The following is a 27,028-nucleotide window of genomic DNA, read 5'->3' on the forward strand; positions in this document are numbered from 1 at the left end:
TTTCCCGCCTCCGTGTTTTATTAGGTACCACAGTCTCAGTCAAGATTTTATCAAGTCTTTATGTTCGCAAATCACTCTTAAGTTCTTAGTTCTGTCTTGCACTGTATACAGTCCATATCTTGTCAAATCTTCACATGAAAACACTGAACATCAGTCTTTGTTATACATGTCCTATCGGCAGACATACGAATTATTCATGCAAGCCAATTCTCTTCTGTGACACCTTATTTTCACCAAACAACGAAACTTATTTCTAATTAGCTATGCTTGAATATACCTAAGAATACAGCCCTATACTATAGTTTGCTGCTTATTCAAATATCGCACGTTTTGCCCAGCCATTTTCTGTACCTAAATGATCTACTCAAGAAGTTTATACTACTAGTACTTTACGCATCAAGCCTACGTCACAACATAGAAAAAAACCAAGAGGCACCACTTTATTGAATACAAGTAAAAAGTATATCGTTATTTAACCACGAGTTTTAAGCACCTTATCATTATCAACAAAGCATAACAAGACCCTGTGCAGTATCTTAAAGATGCACCATGACAGCTCCTCGCAATGTTGAGAAGTTGAAGTCTTGGTTGCTTAATCTAAAGATTTTCACCGATGACTTAAACGAATCATATAAAACGTTTTCTTTTTTTCAAGTGGAATGATAAACCACCATTAAGCTATTGCATTGCAATAGAAACTCGCCAGATGGCACTACATGTCAGCCTCCCAACGAGCCTGTTGGATGAGCATTTGCAGGGTGTCCTTCACGTTGTCAATCTTGCGCACCAGCTGCTGTTCCTCGTCGTCATCTCCATCCACGTCGTCCACGGTGACGGTCAGGCCCTCGCTCTCGACTTCTCGCCCCTCCTGCTCACGCTTGCCTGGAAGACAACGAAGAAAAAGGAGTCAGTCTTAATCATGGATAAAGGTTAAACAGTCCTGACCTAATCCAAGAATTACTATTAACGTTACCTGTTTGCTTTGATGGATCAAGATTTCAAACAAGACATAATTTCCTCGTTTCCACCCCTGTACGTTTTCTTTTCCATGTTTTTAGAATTGATTTTACAACACCAGTAAAATGGATGGTATATTCAAGGGTTATTCTAGGTAAAGAGGGTAGTAAAGAAGTTTGTTGTTTTACTCACTCTTGCAGTAGTCTGCGGCCAGAGGGTTGGCCTTAAAAGCAGGGTCCTTACAGATTTGCGCTGAGAACAAAGAGAACAAAGGCGATTAATCGTTGCTGAAAAGTTCCCTGTCCCAGATTGATAAAATATGTAGTTGCGTTAAAATAACAAGTCCCCAAAACTGCATGTGTACATGCGAACTATAATTATAGGCTTGCGCTTCTAATACCCAAATGCTACTAGGGCAGCAACCTCGCTGCGACCTAAAATTAGACAGATTCCTCATCGTGAGACGTGGACTGCTAGCACGAATACTAACGTTCACAAGTCTAACGGAAACGAATTAAACGGATGCCTCATATACACCGAATGATATAATTTATTTTGTTTTCCTCTGTTACAGGAAATACATTATTCAATATGTTGCAGTAAAATGCTCTTACCTGCACAAGTTTTCATGATCTTTCCAAACATAGGATGGGCCTTCATGGCGCCCAGCCATGTCTGCCATTTACCACAATCAAGCTCTGTAGCACAAGAAGTAGAAATTAATCTTTATAAAACATAGAGTAGACCATACGCATTTAAAACACAGCTGCAAGGAAACTAAACAAAAAACAACAGCCATAAAGTCAGAATATCGAGAGTTTTATTATTTGAACGTCATGATAAGATATAACGCAATCATGTCCATTTCACGCACTGCATGCTCCATTCTCGGGTACATGCCATTCTCGAGTTTCTGACGTTTGTCCTTGTGTCAACGTTCACTTCCTGTCAGTTTGTCAAAGAAATTTAATCTCAGGCCAGCTCAACATTCGCATCCTGCCAGTCTCACGTTAACCCCTCTCACTGGACCCACGGCACGATGGCGTCGCTGCGTCCTAAACTGGATTTGTGTTACCCTTGACTTTATAATGGGAATATCATTCAAAACGTACAAGTACTGCCAAAAAGACAACAAAACACTCAAAGCTTAGGATTCGTTATTTGTCCATGAAATTCATTGAGTGCTTTGTCAATTTGATTGGCCGCCGCAACGCCGCCGCGACGCCGCCAGCGTGTTGCGGGTCCAGTGAGAGGGGGGCCTTACAACTCAGCCCGGGAACAAACTTGTATCCGGCCCAGCAGGAACAAACTTGAGCACAGACAACACAAACAAACAAACAAACAAATTTTTTAGAAGATGGGTGACATACGTTTGGACGAGGTCTTAGTCTGTGTCTGGGTCTTAGTGATCTTGAAGGTAGGTCTGTAGCTTGCAACTGCAGCTGTAGAGTCGGATATGAATAGATTGGTTTATAGACAAACTGGTACATAGATACACTAAAACTTCATTGCAGCCAAATATAATACATAGGTAAGACTAGCTCAATGACGTAATTTTAGACAATACAAGTACAAAATAAAATCCTTGCCGAAGCGTTTGACTATATGGAGGCACGTCAATCATAAAGTGGTAAGTACGTACATTGCAATGGATACATTGGTAAAAATGATTTACTTGTCAGTGTTAACGTTATTACACAGCATGTAGAAGAGAACAGCTATATGCTAGGATTATTGTTTTGAAGATGTATTTAACATTATTTTAACGTTTTTAACATACAAGATACAAGATAACTCTATTGAATATCCCAGTGTTGTCACTGAATTAAAACCACTGTACGATCATAATGTATTTTCATGATACACAACCTGGGTTGCAGCAGCCAGAGAAAACTACGGCTGTTTTGATCTGCTTTGAGATTAGCTTTGGTGGAGCTCAAAGTATTATCTGTGCTCAGTGCAGTAACACGTACCGGCTGTGATGTAGACCTCGGCCCGGAGACCGATGCCTCCCTCGGCCCAGGTGACGGGGATGATGCGGATGTACTGGGCTGTGATAGGCTGGGGAAGCCGGAGGGTTGCCACCGTGGAGGCGTCTTTGTTTGCAGCCATAACCTGTGCCATAACATTATTCACTGTGTTAGTTTTCGAAGGATTTTAACCTCTTTGGTTTCAAGACTGATATTATGACAATATCTAGCTCACAAGGAGTTTAACTGCCTCCGCCAAAATGACAATTATTGCAAAGCATTGGTAAAAGTACATTGCTAAAGGTAGATGAACTAAGTAAAGTATCTTTCGTCGTGGAACCTTTGTCCCAAATTCTACTGTTAAGTAGTGTATTGTCTCCTTCTTGAGAGGATTTCAGATAAACTTGCAGGGTTTCTGAGTAGCCTGCTGTTCTGTATAGTGAAACAGGCTAGTTCCTACAAAGCCAATGTACATTGTGTTACACCGAGTGGCATTTTGTTTACTATTATAATAGTAGTACACTATACAGAAGAATAACTCACCACAGCAGCGCCCTTCCCTGCCGTGTAGTCCTTCCAGTCCCCTCCCTCCACTTTAGACTGGATCCTAAAAGTCGCCACCCAGCGGCTGCCTCCGCCCTGCAGGCCCAGAGCGGCGATCGTTGTGGTCTGACCGAGGTTGATCTAAGGAATAGATGGAATTCCTGACATAAATTCCTTAATTTTGAACATATCATATTTTCTTTGTTGATGAACACCATCACTCTAATACGTTCTTGACTTCACCTGTTCCTTGTGTTTCTTATCTTGTAGCTGTGGTTGTATAAGAGACATGCAAAGAATAATTTCATTTATTTCAATTTCATCACAAAACAAGGCTCATAAGAGCCGCTCACATGTTTTGGATGTTTCTTCACCTTTGACATCAGGGAAACAATCACGAGAAAGCTGATTCCATACCGATGTAGTTCTAGGAAAGAAGCTTTCGGAGTGGAACCTCCTCCTAAATTGAAGTGGCATTAATTCCAACAGACAATTTCATTCTGTTTCAAAAGAAACGGATATATGAGAAACTCGTACCTGTAAGTACTGGTTCTTATCATTTGTGGCTGATGCCCAGAAAGACTCGCTGCTGAGGCGGCCGTTGGTGGCTGCGTGAGCGGCGTCCAGCTCCGAGGAGGCCTTGAACACAATAGGCAGGGCCTGGGCCGGGATGACAGCCAGAACCGGCGCTAGTTCTGTCAGACAAAAACAGAAGTACATCCGTAAATAACTTCGTCAGATTTGTGAATGACTGAAATTACAGCGTTCTTTCTTTACAACCAAAACGTGACATAAGAGCCTACGTTTCGTTCACCGTCTGTCACTTTCGTGAGGGCAAGAATTACTTAATAAGTTATTCTATTTTATCTTCATTCATTTTCTGTCATTTTTACCCAGGGTTGCCAAAAATACATCAATATCTATGTATGTTACAAAACTTTACGTTTGGGACCGTAATGTCAAGCAGTCACACCTGATTGCAGTGCAAAGTGAAACAGTCAGCACCGCACCGAAGAAGGTGAAGAGTCGGCCGTTATGTTACTCCTTGGTTGTGCATTAAGAACTTATTCAGAAACACAAGTATCAAATTACGGAAATAGCGACTCATCTGGCATTGTTTTATGCACAGTTTGTTTGGTTGATGTAATTTCAGGCAGGGCACTTACGTGCAGTGGAGCTCGAGGTCTGTGTTATTGTCTGTGTCTGTGTCGATGTCTTCGTGATTTTGAAGGTTGGTTTGTAGCTTGCAACTGCAGCTGTAGGGGCATAAATTGCGTCAAATTAGTTACGGTCTTCAAAGTAATAAAAGTACATAAAGGGTATGTCATTCTTGGTTAAGTATACAACTACTAGTATCTATTCAGCAAATGGACTCATTTATTTTCTTTCTGAAATTCTTGTTATGTATCTTAGTTACCCTGTCTATAACGTGGTTTTGTATCTGATATTTTTCAAGAAGCTTCGAAGATAGTTGAAATTATAAGCTTATTGTAGGACAAAATAAAGTTGAATCCAGATCTTCCGCATGCTCCTATGTTCAGAGATGCATTATACATAGCAAAGAGAAAAATACACTGGCTAACTAACCAGATACAAGTCATATTTACATATATATCCAATTAAGTAAATTAGTCAAATTCATATTTCTAATGCAGGTAGACAAAAATCCTATCTATACCTGTTCGTTTATTTCCTCTTTGACTAAAAGCGGGGAGAAGTTGTATTATTTTCAAATGTAAGCTAGCTTACTTCGCATTCATTAACTTTTAACATGCATTGTTTTGACCTGTACTTATCACAGTGTGGCAAAGTTGTACAATATAGGTCTTCATTCATTCATTATGAGAAGAAATGTCCCTACCGGCTGTGATGTACACCTCCGCCCTGAGTCCGATGCCTCCCTCGGCCCAGGTGACGGGGATGATGCGCAGGTACTGGGCTGTGATAGGCTGAGGAAGCTGAAGGGTCACCACAGCCGAGGCGTCTTTGTTTGCAGCCATAACCTGTGCCATGGCATTATTCAGAGTGTTAGCTCCTACGTACGACTGTTATCATAAAGTTAAAGCGCGCAAATCACATACGATATAAGGCAGCAGGTTCGCAGTGCCTACGCAAAAATGACTTTCGTGTGCATCGGTAACCTTACGTCGACAAAAATAACGTCATTTAAGCATACGGCCTTGAACCTTGAACGGGGACATCTCGCGATGTCAACGCGGGAAACAATGGGTTCTTCTTTTCCACTAGCTCGGCCCTGTCCTCCATCAGTGAGCGAAATTCAGCCGTTCAAGGTTCAAGCATACGGCAAGCAACTGTCCTAGTCTTCATATCACGAGACAAACAGGGCATCGGTGTAACCAATTTTTCTGTATATACAGTACAAAATGAAACCATCCGGTCTCTACAAAGCAAGTTGTATAGCGTTATTATGGTAAACTAAGTAGTGAAGAGTAACTCACCACAGCAGCGCCCTTCCCTGCCTTGTAGTCGGTCCAGGTCTCTCCGTCCGTGCTAGACTGGATCCTGAACGTCGCCACCCAGCGGCTGCCTCCGCCCTGCAGGCCCAGAGCGGCGATTTCCGTCGTCTGACCGAGGTTGATCTGAGAAAAAAAGACATTCTTTAGATTATTGTCATCCTTACAAAAACACAAGTCTAAGCGGTAGATTATGAAAGTTCTTACATAGTTGCAATAAGAAGGACACAATGATCTTTGACAGAAACTGTGCCTGAAGTTCGGGACGACTTTCAAATGCTTGACCAAGCGGTCTAAAGCCTTGATGTTCATTATGACTTCTGAATATTAAACAATACCAGGTTTTTAAAGTATGAATTTAAGATTTTACTAATGCAAAGCCAACATCTAAGTGATTATCACGGTCTTTGTGAATTAATAATGTCGCAATGTTTTACTTAAGAACGAATTTTGACTTTGTAATAGGTCCACAATTCAACCAATTGGTTGCGAGGGATTTACATTTTTCAATAAACCATAATTCATCATCATTATTTGGTAGAACTCTTTTTCTTTTTCTGTCTATCAGCTTTCTGAAATAGCATGTTTGTTTGTTTGTTTGTTTGTGCCTTTAATGTTAGATCTGATTCAAGCTGAAAAAAGTCAAGGAATGAATTGTACCTGCAGGTACTGATTCTTATCATTTGTGGCTGACGCCCAGAAAGACTTGCTGCTGAGGCGGCCATTGATGGCAGCATGAGCAGCGTCCAGTTCTGATGAGGCCTTGAACACAACAGACAGGGCCTGGGCTGGGATGGCCGCCAGAACAGCCGCTAGTTCTGTCGCATAGAAATATGAACAAGCAAGTTGAATTATGAAAACAACAAATTCCACAGAAACAGGATCGTTGTGAAAAATTTGTGATCATCCTTTAGATCATTTAAAGATGCACAGGCCTTTCTACCGTTCTAAAAAACCAAAGCTTTCCTCATTAATACGTTGGCTTGCAAAGAAGCAAGTTCCAACACTAGAGATGGCGGAGCAGTTTATGGTACTATTCATGTGAGAGAAGAATACCTAATTATACCTGCGTCGTTACTTAAATTTTTATACAATGTAACTGTAACTTACGTGTGGTTTTGCTTGATAAAGCTGTAGAGGGAGAAAAATATTGTGAAAAAAGTAAGCACACATTTCGTCTCTAACGTAACTAAACATTCACTCGTGTCCGCCTTATATGGCACGTAACTAAATATTACGGTAATACACAATCATGTGTTGAAACTACATTGTGCTGCTACATCAAAATTCCCAGGTTTTTTATTTTAAAGATTTTAAATCATATGTTATCTGCTTACTCAGTAAGAACTTCTCGCACTTCAAAGCAGCAGATAGGTCTGCTTTGGTCTCTTTGAAGCCGGCATCTTGGCAGACATTTGCTGCGGATAAAGTGGAGGATAGGGCATACATTAGTTGTGACAGAAAATGAGATCAATGCAAAATCCATTATTGTAATGATGATGAAAAGGGTTCGTTTCATGCCATGTTTAGATTAAGTCAAATGTAACTACATCGTGTAGCAAATATAAGGACAGACGTTCTGCAGTGTTACGCTTTGTTTGTGTTGCCAGTAGCTGAAACAGGAAAACAAGTACTTACGCCGACAGGTCGTCATGATCTTAGTAAAGGTGGCGGCGTCGAGCTGTGCCTTGACTTTGTCGAACCAGGTCTTCCATTTGGTGCAGTCCAGTTGCATGCCTGTAACATATTAGTTATTTGAGCGTTTCTAAGAAAAATACGCATTTTGCAATTATCTGTACTGTCTGACACTATGAGCAGAGTGACAAAGGTAAAAGTTCATCTCAAGCGGCCCACCATGAATGGAAATTGTCCGCTTCTTTTTCCTTCTTGGTTAGTCTGGAGAAATTGCATGCTTGTTCAACATCTCAATTGCATTCAGTAGCAAAATGAAATTAAATTTTCTGAATATATCTTACAAACGATGTCATTTATATAGCTGATAAAAAGAGTACAGTGGGAGATGTCCCAAGCGCGTTTGTCTGCTAATTTTAGCATAAAGTTGGTGACGGCCATTCCAATGTTTCTTGTACTTACTTGAGCTCGATGACGACGTCTTGGTGATTTTAAAAGTCGGTTTGTAGCTGGCAGCAGCAGCTGCAAAGGCAAACATGTGTTTTGTTATGTGATCGACCGTCTATTGCCTACATGTATATCTTCTGCAAACAAGAAGCATCATCATCATTATCAGGGGCTCGTCCATTCTAGAAAAATGTCAGCTGTAGCTTTGTTCAGAAGTCAATCTCTTGTAAGTGATGTACACCTACTGCTACAACAACTGACCACGGGATGCTATGTTGTTGAGTTAAATACGCATGCGCAATGAAACATGGCCTGTGTACTAACCACCAGGGATGTAGACCTCCGTCCTGAGACCGATGCCCCCGGCTGCCCACGTGACGGCGAAGATTCGGATGTACTGCGCGGTGATGGCCGTGGGCAGCTGGACAGTGGTGACCGCTGTGCCGTCCTTACTACCGTCCAACACCTGTGAGACACAGGTTAGCGATTGAGAATTGTTAGACATACAGGTTGATTCTAGCCTTTAATCAACCCTCCACGACGCCCCAACAGACGGCCATGGTCAATAGTGGTAAATACTGGGATCGAGCTATTGGGACCTATAGGCCAGAGAAATCAGCACTGCTGATGCAGGTGAAAGAAAACAGACAACGGATTTCAATATGGCTTAAACGAGAGTGCATAGAAAACTTGATTGTTTTGCGCATAGAAAACCTAAATGTCTTGCAAGAGGGTGATAGTTTCTTCGTACGTTTGGTCGGTATTCGGTGATGCCGAGAGAATCTCGCCTGAAGAAGCCAATAATGAAAAAGGATTAATGAAGAAAATATAGACATACCAGAGCGTTACCATCTTTCCCAGCGTAGTCCGTCCACTCCTTCCCGTCCGAACTGTACTGCAGCTTGAAGGTGGTGATGTAGCGGTCCCCAGACCCCTGCAGGCCCAAGGCGGCAATCTGGGTGGACTGGCCGAGGTTGATCTGACGAAAAACGTGCATTGGTTGTTTTGTTGATCTAAATATTTAATTACTATAAGTTGTACTGGAATAAGTTAGTTGCACGTTACAGATTAACATGTCGATAGCTAGTGTTTCATGTTGGTTAACCTATGATCAAGTCAGTAGCTGGTCGTCGTTCACATCAATGTTACAGTGTTTAACGTTGTGCAGCTTCAAATTATTTTGATTAGTACAAACAAAGTAAATGTATTTTTTGCCTTCTCTAGACTGCAAGCAGTAGTATCTCAGCAAAAGCAAATCTCGATGACCATTTATCTCATTACAAGTAAAGACATACAAATATACTACAATGCTGCCAAGATTGCATGTAATTTTCCAAAGATGTTTTCATCCAGAATCATATGACCGTTTAGATTTAAAAGAAGTATATAGTATTAAAGACCTGCAGATACTGGCTGACATCATTCGTTACAGGTGCCCAGAAGGACTTGCTGCCCAGGCGGCCCATGATGGCAGTATGCTGGGCGTCCAGCTGTGAGGAGGCCTTCAGCACAATGGTAAGTGCCTGTGCTGGAATTGCCGCAAGGATAGCTGCAAATTCTGGAAAGGAGACAAAAAACATTATTTTAAGAAAATAAACTCCATCTGTCGTTTAAGTGGACCCTGATAGTTTTTTTCTGAAAATGTAGAATATCTTTCTTCTCATTTGTAAACGTTCTATGTCTATAAATACGACGGCATCTTCAATGATGCTGGGAGGCAATAAGGCCTTTCTCCTTTTATTTGTGCACGAAATGTAAGTTAGAACATTCTGGTTATCGTATACCTACTTCAAGTTGTTGGAATATAATTTACGTTTGAATCATCGGGAAGAGTTATTTTAGATCATCATCGTCATACCTTTAGGTATCAAATAGGAATCACAAGATTGTATACTTTAAAGATGAATGAGTATTGTATTGTGCCTGTGGGGGTAAAAACTAGTAGGTTAGGACTTACGCTTGGTGGTCGTGGTTGTCTGCGTTATCTGTGTTATCATCTTTTGGACGTTGAAGCTGAAGCTGGTAGCAGCAGCTGTAAATACATGATGCATCACTTGTAATATACTACGTCTAGTTCTTGATGCAGCGGTATTTACACTTCATAGACTGGCAAACAGATATCAGTCAATGCAATGTATCTAAAACACGTATAAAAAGAAAAAGGAACCAATTTTTGTGCCACTCACCAGCTGTGATGTAGACCTCAGTCTTCAGACCGATGCCGCCAGGCCCCCAGGTCAGAGGGACGATCCGGATGTACTGGGCAGTGATGGGCGTGGGGAGCTGCACTGTTGTCACCGCGGTGCCGTCTTTGCTCCCTGTCAAAGTCTGGAAGACGTAAGGCAGTTTTTGGTTTGATAGCTATAAGACAGTCAGCTTATCTGACTTTTGAAGATTATTTTCTCACCAACCACAGAAAAATCTCAGCATTTCTATTGCTTAACCGTAGATAATGACAATCAATCAATCAATGAATTGATCAACCAATCAATAAATCAATAAATCAAACGAAAAAATATGAATATAAACTGACAAGCGAACGAACATAAAATAAGGGCACTTTTGCTTAGTATGAACTTACCACCTTGTACTCAGTCCATGTTTTACCGTCCACGCTGTACAGCAGCTTGAACGTCTTGACGAAGCTGTCCCCGGACCCCTGAAGAGCGATGGCACCCAGTGTGGTGGTCTGCATCAGGTTGATCTGAGGCAAAAAGTCGCAAGCTCTTATCAACATTTTGAAGGAGGTGTATTGCACACGCGACAGGGCAGCTTGTAAAACATTGACGGCCCGCCTCAGTGAAGGACTGAAAAGCGGCGGAGATGAGTGAGTACTGCACACGCGTAGAAATAGGTAATGCCGAAATTAAACCTACAAAGTAAAGCTGTAATCAAAGAACACATGTAAAAACATTTGAAAGTTGTGTAGCATCCTAACCACAATGGGTCTCATGAAATGAGAGGGCGGTAGACCCACAGGAGGCCATCTGGATCAGATAAATCTACACCAGTCATGAATTTGGGGGTGGTATTCGGTACGTTTATGACAGCAACGCCACCATGCCACAGGGAGTACCGGAGTTCACTACACACTAAAGAAGACAAATAATAAGTTGCACAAATTTAGGCGTGTGCATATTCGTTGAGTTAAAAGATCGTTACTTTCAAATGACTTGCAAACATGAATTAGTCTTTTCACGAATCACAAGACGTACAGTATCCGGTAAAGGCTGGCCCTACTTAGCATGTAGTCCAGCCTTGTTAGCTAGCCCGGATCTCTGGCTGCGGGCCAAAGCTAACAAGGCTGGACTCCAGGCTAGACCCTACCTGCATGAATTGGTTGACGTCGTTGGTTGCCGGAGCCCAGAACGATTTGCTACCCAGACGTCCCATGATCACGGAATGGGCCTCGTCCAGCTGGGACGAACCCTGGAAAATCAGCTTCAACACCTTCAAAGGCAGCGCGCCAAGAACAGAAACCAGCTCTGAAACAAGTCAGGAAACGATGAAATGATATCAGTTGGCATTCTATATAAGTACGACTTGATCATATGAACTATATATATATATATATATATATATATATATATATATATATATATATATATATATATATATATATATATATATATATGTATATTGACTGAGGCTGCATGTTTGTGGTGAGTCAATACGTTGATGTCTACAAGAACCAATCAAACCATACCACCCACTGTACTAAATGTGTGTGCCGACATATTTCTATAAGCAATCTAATTTCAGTACTTACTTGTAGTCTTGGTCTTGGTCGTGCTTGTTAGCGCTAAAAGTAAAGCAAAATAAAAGCTTACACAAAATACGTTTCAACGTTTTAAGTAAGTGATTAATTGTAAGATCAAACAAACAACTCTTCATTACTGTTATTAACTCATTTCATCTAAACAGAGAGTCAACGATATAACTTTTGGACTTACTCAGCAAGAAAGAGGCACAGTCGATGGTCTTGAACACGTCACCATACTTTTCCTTGAATGCTGGATCTTTGCAGACAACGGCTAAAACATAGCAGGAGTCACAATAATCACTGACGCTGTCATCACTTTTATCGGTTTTTACAATCCACTACGGCTGCGACCTTGCTACGCAATTTGACAGAGCGCTCAAGGAATTTCAAAAATGATTAAGAATATTTGTAGGCATTTTGTGTGATCTATTTGACATATATAAAGACAAATTCAATTTAGGTCGCAGCGCGATCACCGTCTAGTGGAATGGGTGGCTCAATAAGAACTATGGGACACATCTGAAATCTACAAGTGAGACATACAGCTCATAGTTGACGGTGCAATCGGACGCCCGAGTGGCGATTTCTGAGGTGACAGATATCATATCATATCATATCTTCACATACGTTTTATGATAACCGTTGCTTTCAGAGACGGAGAATAAAGAAAGACATAGACATCATCAAGGTTCGAACTAGTTGAATTGTGAAGAAAAAAACACCTTTTGAGGCGATGCAACCAAATGGCTGATGAAATAAGAACGATCTTTTAGAAGAAGCAGGTTTAATAAAAAAGAGGGTAAGGAAACTAACTAATTGCAGGTGCGAAAACAATAAACATACGTTGACAAGTCTTCATGACATTCTGGAAAGTCGGTGCGTCCAGTTTTGCCTTGACCTTGTCGTACCAAGTCTGCCAGTCCGCACAGTCCAGGTTCAGTTCTGTGGAAAAACAACGTAGTAAATCATCCTTAGAAAACGAAGTTACGTAATACGTTTCAGTGACCGTCTGTCAATTTTCTCAGGGCAGTATTGTCACGTTTGGGACTGCATTCTTTACGCTGCAGTAGCAGCGACACCTAGGATGGTGACAGACGGTCACCAATGCAAGACGTCGGCCATTTGTTGACTCATTAGTTGCAATTGGGAAAAAAGAAAAGAACTTTCAAATTGTTAACAAGTGATCTAGGACCAATCAGATGAAGCTATCAAATGGAAAATTATTTTCGTCAAATGAAATGTACGATGTAGCCCCTAGACGTAAATTCAGGATGTGCATTATAAATACAAAATTTGCAGAAAAAGCAATTCTGATTTGTGAATATGAATTAACAGAAGTTCTTTACGCTAATGTACGTACGTTCTGACGACTCTGTCTTGCTGGTAATGGCTGTAAAAACATTTTGAATGATTAGCTATTGCTTGTAGAATTATGGTGGCATGTAAATCATAATTCTAATATCAAAATAGAAGAATGAAAGAGGAAATCTCTTCGTCTAAATGAATTCGTTCTTTATGATATCAATGATTACACATATTTTGAAAGCATCTTAAAAGGCTTACTAAGGAGATAAGATGCACAGTCGATGGATTTGAACATGTCTGCATATGTCTCCTTGAAGGCTGCGTCTTGGCAAACAACCCCTGAAACAAAGAAAAGTTACCATGGTTTAAATACATGAACGTAGTCCTCGCAATTAGCTCGATGATGATGAGCTTCAAGGGAAGTTATTCAACGCATACAACATAAATGCATTGAACGAACTTTGAGTGAAGTGGAGGAGGACATCAAAACAGGGGAATGAATCTTGGGTGGCGAATGAACAGCATGGTGCTCTTTATATAGACCATATTACGTACTAGGTCATAATGATGTAGCTTTTGTGTAAGGCGACGAGTGATCTTGAGCGCAGATCCTAACACGTGCATAAGATTACGGACCGACTTACTTTGACACTTTTGCATGACCGTCTGGAACACTGCGTCACCGACCTTTGCCTTCACGTCACTGTACCAGGTCTTCCACTGGCTACAGTCGATGTTCAGTTCTGTCAGGAAAAAAGCTCAAGGTAAACATCACAGAAACCGGAGCAATGGCTTAGCCGGTAGTGTTCGCCTTGCACACAGTAGGTTGTGAGTTCGATTCCCGGCCGAGTCATACCTAAGCATTTGGGAAATAGTATGGCAGTTGAACACGCACCACTACCAGCGGACTAGCCCCCTGCTGTAGTGATTGCACAGAGTTGTGTGGCGTAAGGACGCCGCCCTTTGCACCATCTGATACGGAAAGGACTTTATTTTTCAAACCTTTAAATGAATAGCCACATTTAGGTAAAAATGAGACTAACATATGATGCATGTTTGGATTTACAGAACTTTCATCCTTTTGGATCAAATGCCGTCTTACACTGTTTCTTTTCTTTGTACTAATGACTCGGTATTCAACAGCATGGCAGTAATAAGGATATAAAGGATTCATGAAAGAGTCTAACGATTTGAATGGACGCTTAAAGGGTATCCATGTAAAAGCGATACTCACGTTCAGTCTTAGTTGAGGTTTGTGTGGAGCTTGAAACCTCTGCAAAACATCAGTATGCATTAATTAGTCCCTCACTATTCCGAGGGGAACTAGCGCCTAAAGTGTGCAATCTCCTCTCACTTTTTTGTGTGCTTCTGTTTTCCATGAAAATATTTTCTTTGCCATCCATCGGCTTTTAACAACATGATAGCGATGAAGATATACAATGATTCACGTGAGAGTTATAACAATTGGAAAGGACTCTTAAAATGTATTCATATAAAAGCGATATTCACCTTCAGTTGTAGTTGAGGTTTGTGACGAGCTTGAAACCTCTGCAAAACAATAGTATTTATTTATCCCTTCCTTTTTTTTTGGATTTCGTCTTCTCTCACGAGACTGTTGAGATTTGACTTACTCTTAAACAGACTCAACGTCCTATTTCTGTTACGTAGTAATTGCGATGATGATAACTTGTCAGTCTCACATATCCATGCAACTGCCCTTACTGTTCCAGCACTTGAATAGCCGGGCAACAGTAAAAACATTAGTGAACCTTTACTCACGTTCAGCCACCTGTTGGGTCTCCTGAGCCACTTGCTGAGTCTGCTCAGCCACCTGTTGAGTCTGTTCAGCCACCTGTTGGGTCTCCTGGGCCACATTTTGGGTCTCTTGGGTCTTCTGGGCCACCTGTTGGGTCTCCTGAGCCACCTGTTGGGTCTCCTGGGCCACTGTCTGCTGGGTCTGCTCAACGCTGCCAGCCGCTGTTTAAACAATGACGTGATTACAATTATCAATGAGTCATTGCTCTCAGTTCAGGCAAAGGAGGCTGGAGCTTGCTGAGCACTGTGTGCGACATCCTGAGCTGCTGACAAGCCAGCTCAGCCTGTGGAAAAAAAGACGAGAAAAACACGGAACCCAGGCAGACGACGCACAACTCTTATTAACACCCTAAGAAGAGACGCGGGACTCAGCCGTGCAGTCGTGTAACGAACTCTAATGGTAAAGTGGCGTTAGGCGATCCATGCGAGTTGGCATCTGATGATATGCTTGACGACGTGATTTAGCGAGTATGGGAGCCTCGTTATATCTAATAGGATGGCTTAAACGAACTTTGCCCTCCTTCAAACTTTTAACCACAATCACAGTCATAAGAATATCGACTGTTCAATGAAACACCAACAGCAATCTTAAGAGGAAATTGAGGCATAACGTTAGTTGTTATACTCACGTTTGGGCTTCTGCATCTGAGGTGGAGCGACAACCGCTGTGTAAACAACATAAACGTGCAAGTCAGTGAGTGATGACTTCAAGACAAACAATGTAATATGTGGACGCGCTGCATGCAGCAGCATAATGAAAAATATCACACGATCTTCTATTCCCAATACAGCGTTACCACAATGTTCTCCGAGGTGAAAAGATTAAATTCCAGTAAATAACAGCTAGCAAATAAGAAATGCTCGTCTCAAAGCTTCTACAACAGGTACAAAATTCGACCAGTCTAAAACCTGGGACCACAGCTTCCCTTCCGAGCTGTTCTATCGCAGAACACAACAGTTTATACGAATATCAAATGATGTACGTAACAGTTATGATAACTTTGATGGCGGAAATACTGCCGAGCTACTTTTCGCAGCTGAAAAACGTTTAAAGCATATCTTTGACATACTATAAGTCATCACTATCATATCTGAAGCAATCAAAAAGCAATATAAAATCATAGAAGATCCAATGTCCCATAAATTGTTTAATCAGTGTCCCTCTCAAACTCTTTTATCACATAGCTACATGTAACAGGACAGTCAAAATACCATCAAATGATGTAAAGTTATAATTGTTTTGATGTACAGAAGGTACTAAGTTGATATACTCACTTTCAGCAGACTGCTTTTGGGCTTGTGGTGGGAAAACCGCCGAACTGGTGACCGCTGTAAAAAAACACGGTTTATTTATTTGTTTATCGCTACAGTATGAATAGTCAAAACTGCTCTCGGTATTTAAAGCCTGCAGAAACTTAAAGACCACTGTTTGAGACTATAAAGCTGCCAAAGAACTAATCCAGGTCAATGTCTGTAGGGATTCAACATAGTACTGAAACTGACATACAAACGTATGAGATATGCTTACTTTTTTCACACAGCTTTCCCGTCACGCCATCTGGGCATTTGCATTTGAAGCCGGCGACCAAATCTTCGCAAGTGCCTCCGTTCTGGCATGGTTTGTCCTTACAGTCGTCCACATCTGGTGTGCAGATTAATAGAATATCGTTAGATACATAATTGTTCTCTTTTCTTCTTCACGAATGTATGTGACACTCATTCCAACCGTAGTGTATTTCTTGCGAATACTTATAATATAGAGACAGCGATGTGATAATGGATTTAATACAATCATATGTTCTGTAAATTCTTTATATAGAAGCTAATGATGTATTGTATAAATAAGAAAAGGGAAACTATAACTTAATAGAGTAAATGGGTCAGTCTAATCTACTTACCAATAAGCCAAATACGGTTGATCGACAAAGAGATATAGGAAGAAGCCAAATCCCAAAATAGGTTTAAAACAATAAACATTATAGATGTGGAATTCGTACTTACTGAGTTCACAGAGGTTTCCGGCAAATCCCTCCAGGCATTCACATTCGAAGCTGTTCACTTTGTCCTTACAAGTTCCACCGTTTTGACAGGGGTTCTTTTCGCAGTCATTAACATCTGTAGCAATCAAGACAGTCACTTAACAAAGCAAATAAATCAACAAGGAATGCATTTACATCACAAGGGTATGACGAGAATACGGCGACATTGTTGTGACAGACAACTTCAAAAGAGGTTCATTTTCTAACAATATCATACATTCAAAGTTGGTCTGTACTGCAGCTCATACTGTACATTATGATTTCCAGATTGGCCTCGGTATCAATTTTCATTTATCTTTAAATAGAGCACGAAGAAATGTTCCAAAAATAACAATATTTCTATATGTCTCAAGGCTGCTTACTACATTTTGATATTCACATGACGCTGTAGTTCTCCTTTGAAATTGACGAACTAAGTTACCCAGGTGGTTCGGTCAGCAGAAATGGTATCAAATAATAAAACATAAGTTTATTTGGCAAGTTTATGCCCGTGGGCTCATTGCAAATATATTGTAGAAACATAGGAAAAAACATGTGTCAGTGAACTGTGACTGATTTTGTTTTAACAATAGGCTACTAGTACTAAATACGACTGTTGGCTATATAACATTGCTACAGCGAGTTAAAGAAGCCCTTGATTGTAGCGGTTACTCATATCTCTTATACTCCGTTAACTCACTCTGTGACCCCAAATATGTATACTGGGGGCTGATGTATACAGACGCTAGATATATGTCTCTGTCAAAGTTAAATAATTATAATCACTTGTTTCGCAGAGTTTCCCGGCGAAACCCTTGGGACAGATGCACTCGTAACCGTCCACCAGGTCTTTGCAGGCAGCGCCATTGTGACACGGTTGTGCCTCACAGTCATCGATATCTGAGTCAGAAAAAAAATATATTCTTGGTAAATACAAAATTTGAAATAGAACAATAACCGGTGACCTGAAATAATATTGGGGATTTCATGGGTGAGGTACACTGGGTAGCATCAAGTGGAAGTGGAAGAACAGTAGTAGACTTAGTGCGTGAGTGAGTAAGTGCGTGAGTGAGTCAGTCAGTGAGGTAGTAGTTAGTGAGTGAGTGAATCAGTCATTCATTCATCCATTCATTCAGTCATTCATTCATTCATTCAGTCATTAATTAATTCAGTCAGTCAGTCAGTCAGTCAGTCAGTCAAACAGTTACAATAGGCCAAATATTGAACTTGATAGATAATATGTTGCTACATTCAGGCACTGATTAGTCTTTTGTCGTTTTGAAGAGTATTGACAGATAGTTCGTTATATCCACATTATGACGAGCTATAGTGATGACGTGGGGCAACTCTTACACATAAGTTCACACTTACTGAGTTCGCAGAGGTTTCCGGAGTATCCCTTAGGACAGACACACTCGACGCCGTTCACCTTGTCTTTACACTTGCCACCATGTTGGCAGGGATTGTCCTTGCAGTCGTCGATATCTGTGCAGAGGGACAAGTTGATTTTCTTTAGCATATAGCATTCAACAAGGACTTACGTTCACTTGTGATAAGAATGACCAACGTGGGATGTGCATATAGATTTCCATGAATAAATCAACTTTTCTTAGAGATCGGCATGGGTAATTCATAAATTGTTGCTTAACAGTATCTACTAGTATTAATGTAACGATACTTCACATTTGGAACCGCATCATCTTACCATTGTTGCTTAACAGTATCTATTAATGTAACAATACCTTACGGTTGGGACGGCATTGTTAGCAGTAACACCTAGTTTCAGTGCACTGTGAACTAGTCAGTATTGCCCTGATGAAGATGACAAATGTAAAATACTTGGTTGTGAATAAAAGAACCTTGCTATTCATGTGTAATTCATGCTTGTTCAAGATTTGGATATTTGAAGATTGTCATGAAGAACCCATGCTTTTTAAATATGTGCATGTACCTTGCCATCAACAATCCATGCTTCTTAAAAACTTACGTGTAGATTACTATGAATAATCCATACTTGTTAAAGGTGTGCGTGTAATTAGTACTTCTCAAAGATGTACATGTACATGTAGATTACTGTCATAATCCGCGCTTCTTTGCTTTCAATCATAATGTCTTCCAAGCAATGCAAATAGTTGGTCGACACAGAGTTCTCGGCTACGCTTTGTGGTATGGTATAGTGCCAGATGTGGTAGACCATAAATTGTGTGCGTACTTATTTCACAATTATTTCCGGCGAATCCCAGCTTGCAAGTGCACTGGTATCCGTTCACCAAGTCTTTGCAGGTGCCGTCGTTTTGACATGGGCTTTCCGCACAGTCGTCCACATCTGCAGTAAAACAACACAACGCGAGGCAATGAAAGGTGGCATATTTCGCCCTATACCGCTTTGCGAATCTTCCAGTCTCAGAAAAAAAAACGTAGCAGCACTAAAGATGTATGTTAATGCTACATTGTGTATATTGAGAATTAAAGAAACACAGTCAAATAGACTCAGACAGAGAGACGCACAGAGAAGGGCAGAGAAAGGCATAGCATAAACACAAAATGATCCAGTTATGTCATTATGCGTCAGATGTTACTGTTTTAACTGCTCCTTACCATTGCAAGTGACATTAACTTTTTTAGGAAACGTTGATTACATGCACCAAAAAACTGTATCTATAAGGGAAATAGGAAAGAAAGAATGTACTAATGAAAATCAGTATGGCCGCTTATGCTGTATCCAATGCTTTCACTGATAAGCATAAATCAATACCGTATGTACTATAAGTATTTTACGTTAGATATATGTGTGACAATAGTTGTCACCGATTGTGAATACATAAACAATGCCACGAAAGTCAGACTCACTCGTTTCGCAGAGTTTTCCAGCGTAGCCGGCGGCGCAGATGCAGACGAAGCCGCCCACCTTGTCTGTACATTTGCCGCCATTTTGGCATGGTTTTGCTGCGCAGTCGTCTATGTCTAAAATCAAAACCAAAGTTTGCCCTCAAGTAATGTTTCACGAGCCCCAAATATGGCGTACAGTTACGATTCTTGTCAGCATATATCGAGGTCAAAGGTTGAGATGAGGTTTGTCTGTCAACCCTTCAACAATAACTATTTCCTTGTCAGCTGCTGCTGATATAGCACTTCCAAAATCCCTCTATCAGTATATAAGCTCTTTCACACAGATAATTTCTTCGTCATATTCACTTGTTTTTACCCATCTAAAAACATGTAATGCACTTTCTTTAGCAATAAAGAGAGTGAGATGGCATACTAAAAATTGTTCGGCCCTTTGCCAAAGCCATAAATATTGTTGATAGGATACGAAATGCAATAATCTAACAAAAAAAAGTAATTCTTGACTATCAATTTGCACTTACTGAGTTCACAGGCGTTACCGGAGTACCCCTTTGGACATATGCACTCGTAACCGTTCACTTTGTCCTTACACTCCGCACCATTCTGACACGGATTGTCTTCGCAGTCATTGACATCTGTGAAGAGAGTGGAACGTTTTAGGGGACGTCGAAGCTTGAAAATTCATAATAAATACACATACTAAGATTATGATTATGCAAAACTTTCGTCAGTGCATTTCACAAGTATTTAATCAAAATCTATGAATTCATATGTACATGTAAATAAATTGAAGGCAAAAGTTACACAGGTCCATCGGAAACAAAATTAAGACAAAATATTTTAGTTCATCTAGGGCATAATGACGATCATATGTGTGTTGTCTACCTTACGTATTGCTGATAAATAAATTTATATAGTCGTGGAGGTTTGAGTATTGTCCGTTACATAATCTTCAGAGCACTGAATGCACCATATCCGACTAAACTGTAGCCACTGTCAATTCGTTGATGATTTGTAAAAGATATACTTCGCATTTCGATCTTTCGCAGGTGATCCAGTTCCTTTCTGACTTTAACTGTTAAGCTTAGCCGCGCAATGGACCGATTCCGAAGCCACGCCCCCTGTTCTATTTCGAACACCTCCGTCAAAAACAGCGCTTGACGGACAAGAATTGCCGCGGCCGCTCGTACTGGGGACTGACTTCTGTTGAGCTTTCCTTGCTCGGAAACCCTTTCAGAGCGGGCCAAAGAAAGAGGCAATTACTTCTTTGTTCAATGCTACACCCACTGAGTAGATTTGTATGAGGAGAGGGTGGATGTAGTTGCTGTGAGAGCGCTGTTTTGACGGAGGTGTTCGAAATAGAACAGGGGGTTCTATATGTTCGATATTGTGTTCGACAGGATCGGTCTATAGAAGACAAACCTTTAATTTAGAAACCAACCTATTTCGCAGTTGTTGCCGGCGTATCCCAGCTTGCAGACGCACTGGTACCCGTCTACAAGGTCCTTACATGTGCCGCCGTTTACACATGGCTTTGCAGCGCAGTCGTCTACGTCTGCAATACAAGCAAAAAATCAAAAACAAAATCATACATCATTACTTCATTGTTGATTACCCTTTAAAAGGCGCTATTCTGCTCTTCAACAGCGTCATTTTCGTATAATGCAGCGCAGAAGATTGGCAATTTTGACAAGCTACTTATAGGTGAAGTAGCCTCAAAGAAAAAGTGACAAGGAAAAATAGCAAAAATATGATAATAATGTAAATAATAACCTTAAATTCATTGTGATTGAATTGGAAGAGAGGAGAAAATGCAGTGTTCGCGGTGGTTATAAATTCGCGATAGTTCTATAGTAACATACTGATACAGTAATGGGACCGGTGCCTTAAAGGTTACGGACAACCAGTCGAAAACCACATACTAGCGACTCAGCAAGGGTGCTTCAGACGGACAGAACAGTCGCTTTCGGCAGTGTTGGAATGATCACTGATCTTACTGTATGTTACCCGATGACTGAATAAAGACTCTGATTTGGCTTGAAATTCAGACTTACTTGATTCGCAGAGTTTTCCAGCGTAGCCCCTCGGACAGATGCAGTCGTAGCCGTTCAGCTTGTCTTTACACGTGGCGCCATTTTGGCATGGATTTCCCTCGCAATCGTCGATGTCTACGTGAGAACGAAAGATTCGCCATTCATTAGCCGGTTAAGATAAAGTTAACTATGTCTTTAGAATAATCAAACTGTTTAACATGGGAAATAGTCATGATATTTCAACAGACAACAGAAAACCAAATGTGTGAAAAGAAAGGTCTTATTTCCCTTCTACCTCTTTGTTTTGTGTTGATCTCATAGTCATTTTTTTGCTTCCAATATATTGCAATTGTCATATGTCACACCATACGCATGGTGCTGCATTTCTTTTTAATTCCGAATAAACGGATAGTTAGATTTTGTTAAGTGTACTTACTTAGCTCACACACGTTGCCAGAGTAGCCATCTGCACAGGTACATTTGAAGCCGTCGACTAGATCTTCGCATGTTCCGCCATTTTGACAGGGCTTGTCTTCACAGTCGTTCACATCTGTAGATATCGACATAATATAGCTTGTCTTGGAGCAGCATCTAACCATACCCTTTGTACTATTTTCTTAAAATCAGAAAACACATGGACATGGACATAGTGGCGCTACACTCAAGTACATAGATTTATTTTACAGCGCCACAGAAAAAGCTAAATAAGAATAGACAGAGACAATAACAAACTTAAGCAAGTTTCTGAACAAACGTAACATAAACAAGAGTCCGTAGGACACAATTCTCCGTGAAGTATTTATAGTATGTACAAGTATTGACCCACACAAACTTTGCATCTCTGCACAGTCCAAGTAGTGTTTTAGAGCAAGTAAAGAAAAAGTGTTTGTTTATCTTTTTCTTTCAATACAGGAGTGGTCAACCTGCTGAAAAGTATGTTTTTTACAGCATGACATAGATGGGATCTAGAAATTCCGGGAAAAGTCACAAAAGTTAGATCTAGATGGCCCCTTTTCAATTATCAACGAACCATTCAGCCTTACAACTAAGATGTATCAGAAATCACAAATATGCAGTAAATCCTCTTTCCACAATTTATTGCAGGCCGGTCTGATCTATAGGTATCAAGCTATTTGCAATAAAAAAGGCTAATTTATATTATCGTAACATTTCACGAAGGTCAAAGGTCACCGGATCTAACCACCCGGAAGTGACACTGGCGCGCACACTTTTCTGAGAGATATTTCTCAACAATCTTTCATCCCCTGCGTAAACTTTTTACATTGTCACAGCCTCCGTATTATAAACTACAAGTGTGGTAAGTTTGAAGGTCCAGAGATTTCCCATTTTCACACTGTGCGTAAAAGTGCATCGTCCGTCCCGTGCGCACATACTGTAAGCGAGTTGCGAGTGGACAAGGCATACTTAATACACAGACTGGAGGTCACTCTACACATGTTCGCAGCTAAAACTTACAATTCCCCTTGCCGCATTGGTATGTAACTTGGTATATCGTTTGCTAGGTTGCGTGTGGTGATGCACGTTGTCTATTTTTCAATGTAACAGTTACTATACGATCACAGCAAGTAAGGAAGATTTATACCCCGTATCTGCCTGAAGTATTCCAGTCATGCATAACGGATTATAACATGGTCCCTATGGCAGGGCAGTGGGACATAGCATTAATTATAGGGGTGCAATTACGATATTGGATTGACGTTTAAAGTAGTTATGGTGTAACAAAGCTATTGTGCATCACCACGCCGAACCAGGCAAACGATATGCCAAGTTACACACCAATGCGACGACGGGATCGTGAGTTATAGCTGCGAACGCGCAAACAAATACATTCCCAATACTCCCAGAAGGAGGTCACACCTCCTCCCCGGAGTAATAAGATAAGATGTGACTGAAGTAAAGCGTATCAAATTAACGATCATAGTAACAACGTAACTGAATATTTAAATACACAAAGTGATTGAAATATGTACCATCTTACATTTGATATACAATATAAATGCGTTATTCGCTGTCCCCGATAAAGTTGAGAGTATCAACAACACAATGAATGTTAGACTCACTCGTCTCGCAGAGGTCTCCGCTGAATCCCTTCTGACAGAGGCAGTCGAACCCGCCCACCTTGTCTCTACATGTGCCGTTATTCTGGCACGGTTTTCCGGCACAATCGTCTATGTCTAAGTCAAAATCAAAGTAATTTGGTCAGTATAGGCTTTATACAAGTCTGGTATGGCCTGTTGAACAATCTTGTGCACATATCCCAAGGTGCACAGTTTTTTTGTCATTCTGCACTTTTGCGTCTTAACCCTTCATATATAATATTCGTAGGGTTTAGACACAAAAGACCATAACCACTAAGATACAAATGCCCAAAGCCTCCTAACTCCTATGCAGTTAGCATGTTGCCTTGTTGTATCGCCTCGACCTTATTTCTTGTCCATTTTAACATGTATAATAAAGGATGTCGCTGATGTTCGATTGTATACTTATGAATACGTCACTGGACTTTATTATTTTGTGGAGAGCAATGGCGACTACAAAGCAATCGTCAAATAGAAATGTTGACGTACTGAGTTCACAGAGGTTTCCGGAATATCCGCTTAGACAGACACACTTGAAGCCGTTCACCAAGTCTTCGCACTTGGCACCATTTTGACAAGGGTCGTCCTCGCAGTCATTGACGTCTGTAGAAAGAGACAAGTAGCATATATCACTTCAGGAAACCTAATTTGAATATGATAAAGAGCATCAACACTGCTTAGATGTGTGTTGATCCAGTCAGATAATAGTTTTTGAAAACACGAATAGATGTAGCCATTGATAGATTCAAAGAACAATATGTGCTTGAAATACAGTCGGCTACAGGATCTACGGATGAATTTGCTGTACTTAACTCCATGCTCATGTATATCTGCATGTATTGTTGTCATGCCCAATGCGTAGATACTTTATAAAATGTATGCTTTTTACTTCAACATCTCTACAAAAACGCGCCTTTGATTTAGTGACAACCTACTTTGGATTTTATTGGAATTGCAACAGCCCAATACACGTGGGACACAGGAAGCTATTGCTGATATCGTGACCCAACACACATAATTTTCCCTGTTTTTTTACACTTGGGTGGAGTGGGGAAATCGTGTAAAGTGCCAAGGGCGTCAGGGGATTCGAACACGTGACCCCTAGGTTCTGAGTCGAAAATCCTGCCGTTACGCCACACGACCGCACAACCTACTTTGCAGCATCCACTGGCGTAACCCATGGTCTTGACATGAAGCTTTATGGTACGCCCTGTGTAATGGAACTTAAACCAGTTGTGAAATGAAACGCAACCAAACCAAAACATTGATACCTACTCGTTTCACAATTATTGCCGGCGAATCCGACCTTACAGACGCACTGGTACCCGTCCACCATGTCCTTACACGTGCCTTCGTTTTGACATGGGTTGGCAGCACAGTCGTCCACATCTATAGTACAAAATAAAACAACACACAAATGAAGAAAATGAACTAATGATTTTGTTTGATTGAAAGTTAGACATAAAGAAATGTTTGGCATTTGAAGAAAAGGAGTTAATGATTTTGTTTGATTGCAAGTAATACGAGTGTCATTCGTTCGCGCAATGAAGGAAATGTACTTATTCGACAAGATACTACTTCGGTCCACAGTATGTCGATTTTGAGTTCGAGTTTTAGACATTTAGAGGTCTTTTTATGTCCCAATCACCAAATCCGTACATTTGAAATTACATGAAATTATATCAAAGGAAGAGAACTGAAGGAGAAAAAAACGATGATTCAGCATTACAATACTAATCAGGCTCACTTGTTTCGCAGAGTTTTCCAGCGTAGCCCCTCGGACAGATGCAGTCGTAGCCGTTCAGCTTGTCTTTACACGTGGCGCCATTTTGGCATGGATTTCCCTCGCAATCGTCGATGTCTACGTGAAAACGAAAGATTCGTCGTTCATTAGCCGGTTAAGATAAAGTCAACTATGTTTTTAGCATAATCAAACTGTGTAACATGGGAAATAGTCATGATATTTCAACAGACAATAGAAAACCAAATGTGTGAAAAGAAAGGTCTTATTTCCCTTTTACCTCTTTGTTTTGTGTTGATCTCATAGTCATTTTTTTGCTTCAAATATATTGCAATTGTCATATGTCACACCATACGCATGGTGCTGTATTTCTTTTTAATTCCGAATAAACGGATAGTTAGATTTTGTTAAGTGTACTTACTTAGCTCACACACGTTGCCAGAGTAGCCATCTGCACAGGTACATTTGAAGCCGTCGACTAGATCTTCGCATGTTCCGCCATTTTGACATGGCTTGTCTTCACAGTCGTTCACATCTGTAGATATCGGCATAATACAGCTTGTATTAGAGCAGCATCAAACCATACCCTATGTACCATTTTACATCTGATATATTTTGAATATTGTTATAGCTCGTTAAGCTGTCCACTGTAATGTCTTGTCTTTGTCAGCAGGGCTAGCCCTCTATAATAGCCTCAGGCTAGTTGGGCAGCCCTGGCTGTGTGTCCTAAGCAGCCAAACCCATAAATAAATGAATAGATACATCTGATATACAATATAAATGCGTTATTCGCTGTCCCCGTTAACGTTGAAAGTATCAAAAACGCAATAAATGTTAGACTCACTCGTCTCACAGAGGTCTCCGCTGAATCCCTTCTGACAGAGGCAGTCGAACCCGCCCACCTTGTCTCTACATGTGCCGTTATTCTGGCACGGTTTTCCGGCACAATCGTCTATGTCTAAGTCAAAATCAAAGTAGTTTGGTCAGTATAGGCTTTATACAAATCTGGTATGGCCTGTAGAACAATCTTGTGCACATATCCCAAGGTGCACAGGTTTTTTTTTGTCATTCTGCACTTTTGCGTCTTAACCCTTCATATATAATATTCGTAGGGTTTAGACACAAAAGACCGTAACCACTAAGATACAAATGCCCAAAGCCTCCTAACTCCTATGCAGTTAGCATGTTGCCTTTGTTGTATCGCCTCGACCTTATTTCTTGTCCATTTTAACATGTATGTTAAAGGATGTCGCTGATGTTCGATTGTATACTTATGAATACGTCACTGGACTTTATTATTTTGTGGAGAGCAATGGCGACTACAAAGCAATCGTCAAATAGAAATGTTGACGTACTGAGTTCACAGAGGTTTCCGGAATATCCG

General features: G+C 40.7%; 1 protein-coding gene across 1 annotated transcript; it reads right to left on the reverse strand.

Annotated features, from left to right (window-relative positions):
* Window positions 1–26,197, reverse strand: LOC136445925 (uncharacterized). The gene is made up of 48 exons (XM_066444192.1): window positions 26,066–26,197; window positions 25,651–25,764; window positions 25,179–25,292; window positions 24,393–24,506; window positions 23,886–23,999; window positions 22,241–22,354; window positions 21,826–21,939; window positions 21,213–21,326; window positions 20,293–20,406; window positions 19,775–19,888; window positions 19,137–19,250; window positions 18,296–18,409; window positions 17,711–17,824; window positions 16,908–17,021; window positions 16,435–16,548; window positions 16,182–16,235; window positions 15,536–15,571; window positions 14,871–15,068; window positions 14,601–14,639; window positions 14,326–14,364; window positions 13,736–13,834; window positions 13,350–13,430; window positions 13,147–13,176; window positions 12,630–12,728; window positions 11,977–12,057; window positions 11,793–11,825; window positions 11,351–11,508; window positions 10,605–10,727; window positions 10,210–10,351; window positions 9,981–10,055; window positions 9,424–9,581; window positions 8,862–9,002; window positions 8,348–8,489; window positions 8,039–8,098; window positions 7,583–7,681; window positions 7,282–7,362; window positions 7,055–7,075; window positions 6,605–6,762; window positions 5,930–6,070; window positions 5,332–5,473; window positions 4,637–4,726; window positions 4,008–4,165; window positions 3,471–3,611; window positions 2,931–3,072; window positions 2,328–2,399; window positions 1,572–1,655; window positions 1,150–1,209; window positions 1–882 (listed from the first exon to the last, which is right to left on the reverse strand). Exons 1-48 carry the CDS (start codon window positions 26,193–26,195, stop codon window positions 713–715), a joined length of 5,073 nt encoding a protein of 1,690 aa, XP_066300289.1. The 5' UTR covers window positions 26,196–26,197; the 3' UTR covers window positions 1–712.
* Window positions 26,198–27,028: the final 831 nt, after the last annotated feature.

The sequence above is a fragment of the Branchiostoma lanceolatum genome, chromosome 1 (genome assembly GCF_035083965.1).
Source record: "Branchiostoma lanceolatum isolate klBraLanc5 chromosome 1, klBraLanc5.hap2, whole genome shotgun sequence".
NCBI classification, from domain to species: domain Eukaryota; kingdom Metazoa; phylum Chordata; class Leptocardii; order Amphioxiformes; family Branchiostomatidae; genus Branchiostoma; species Branchiostoma lanceolatum.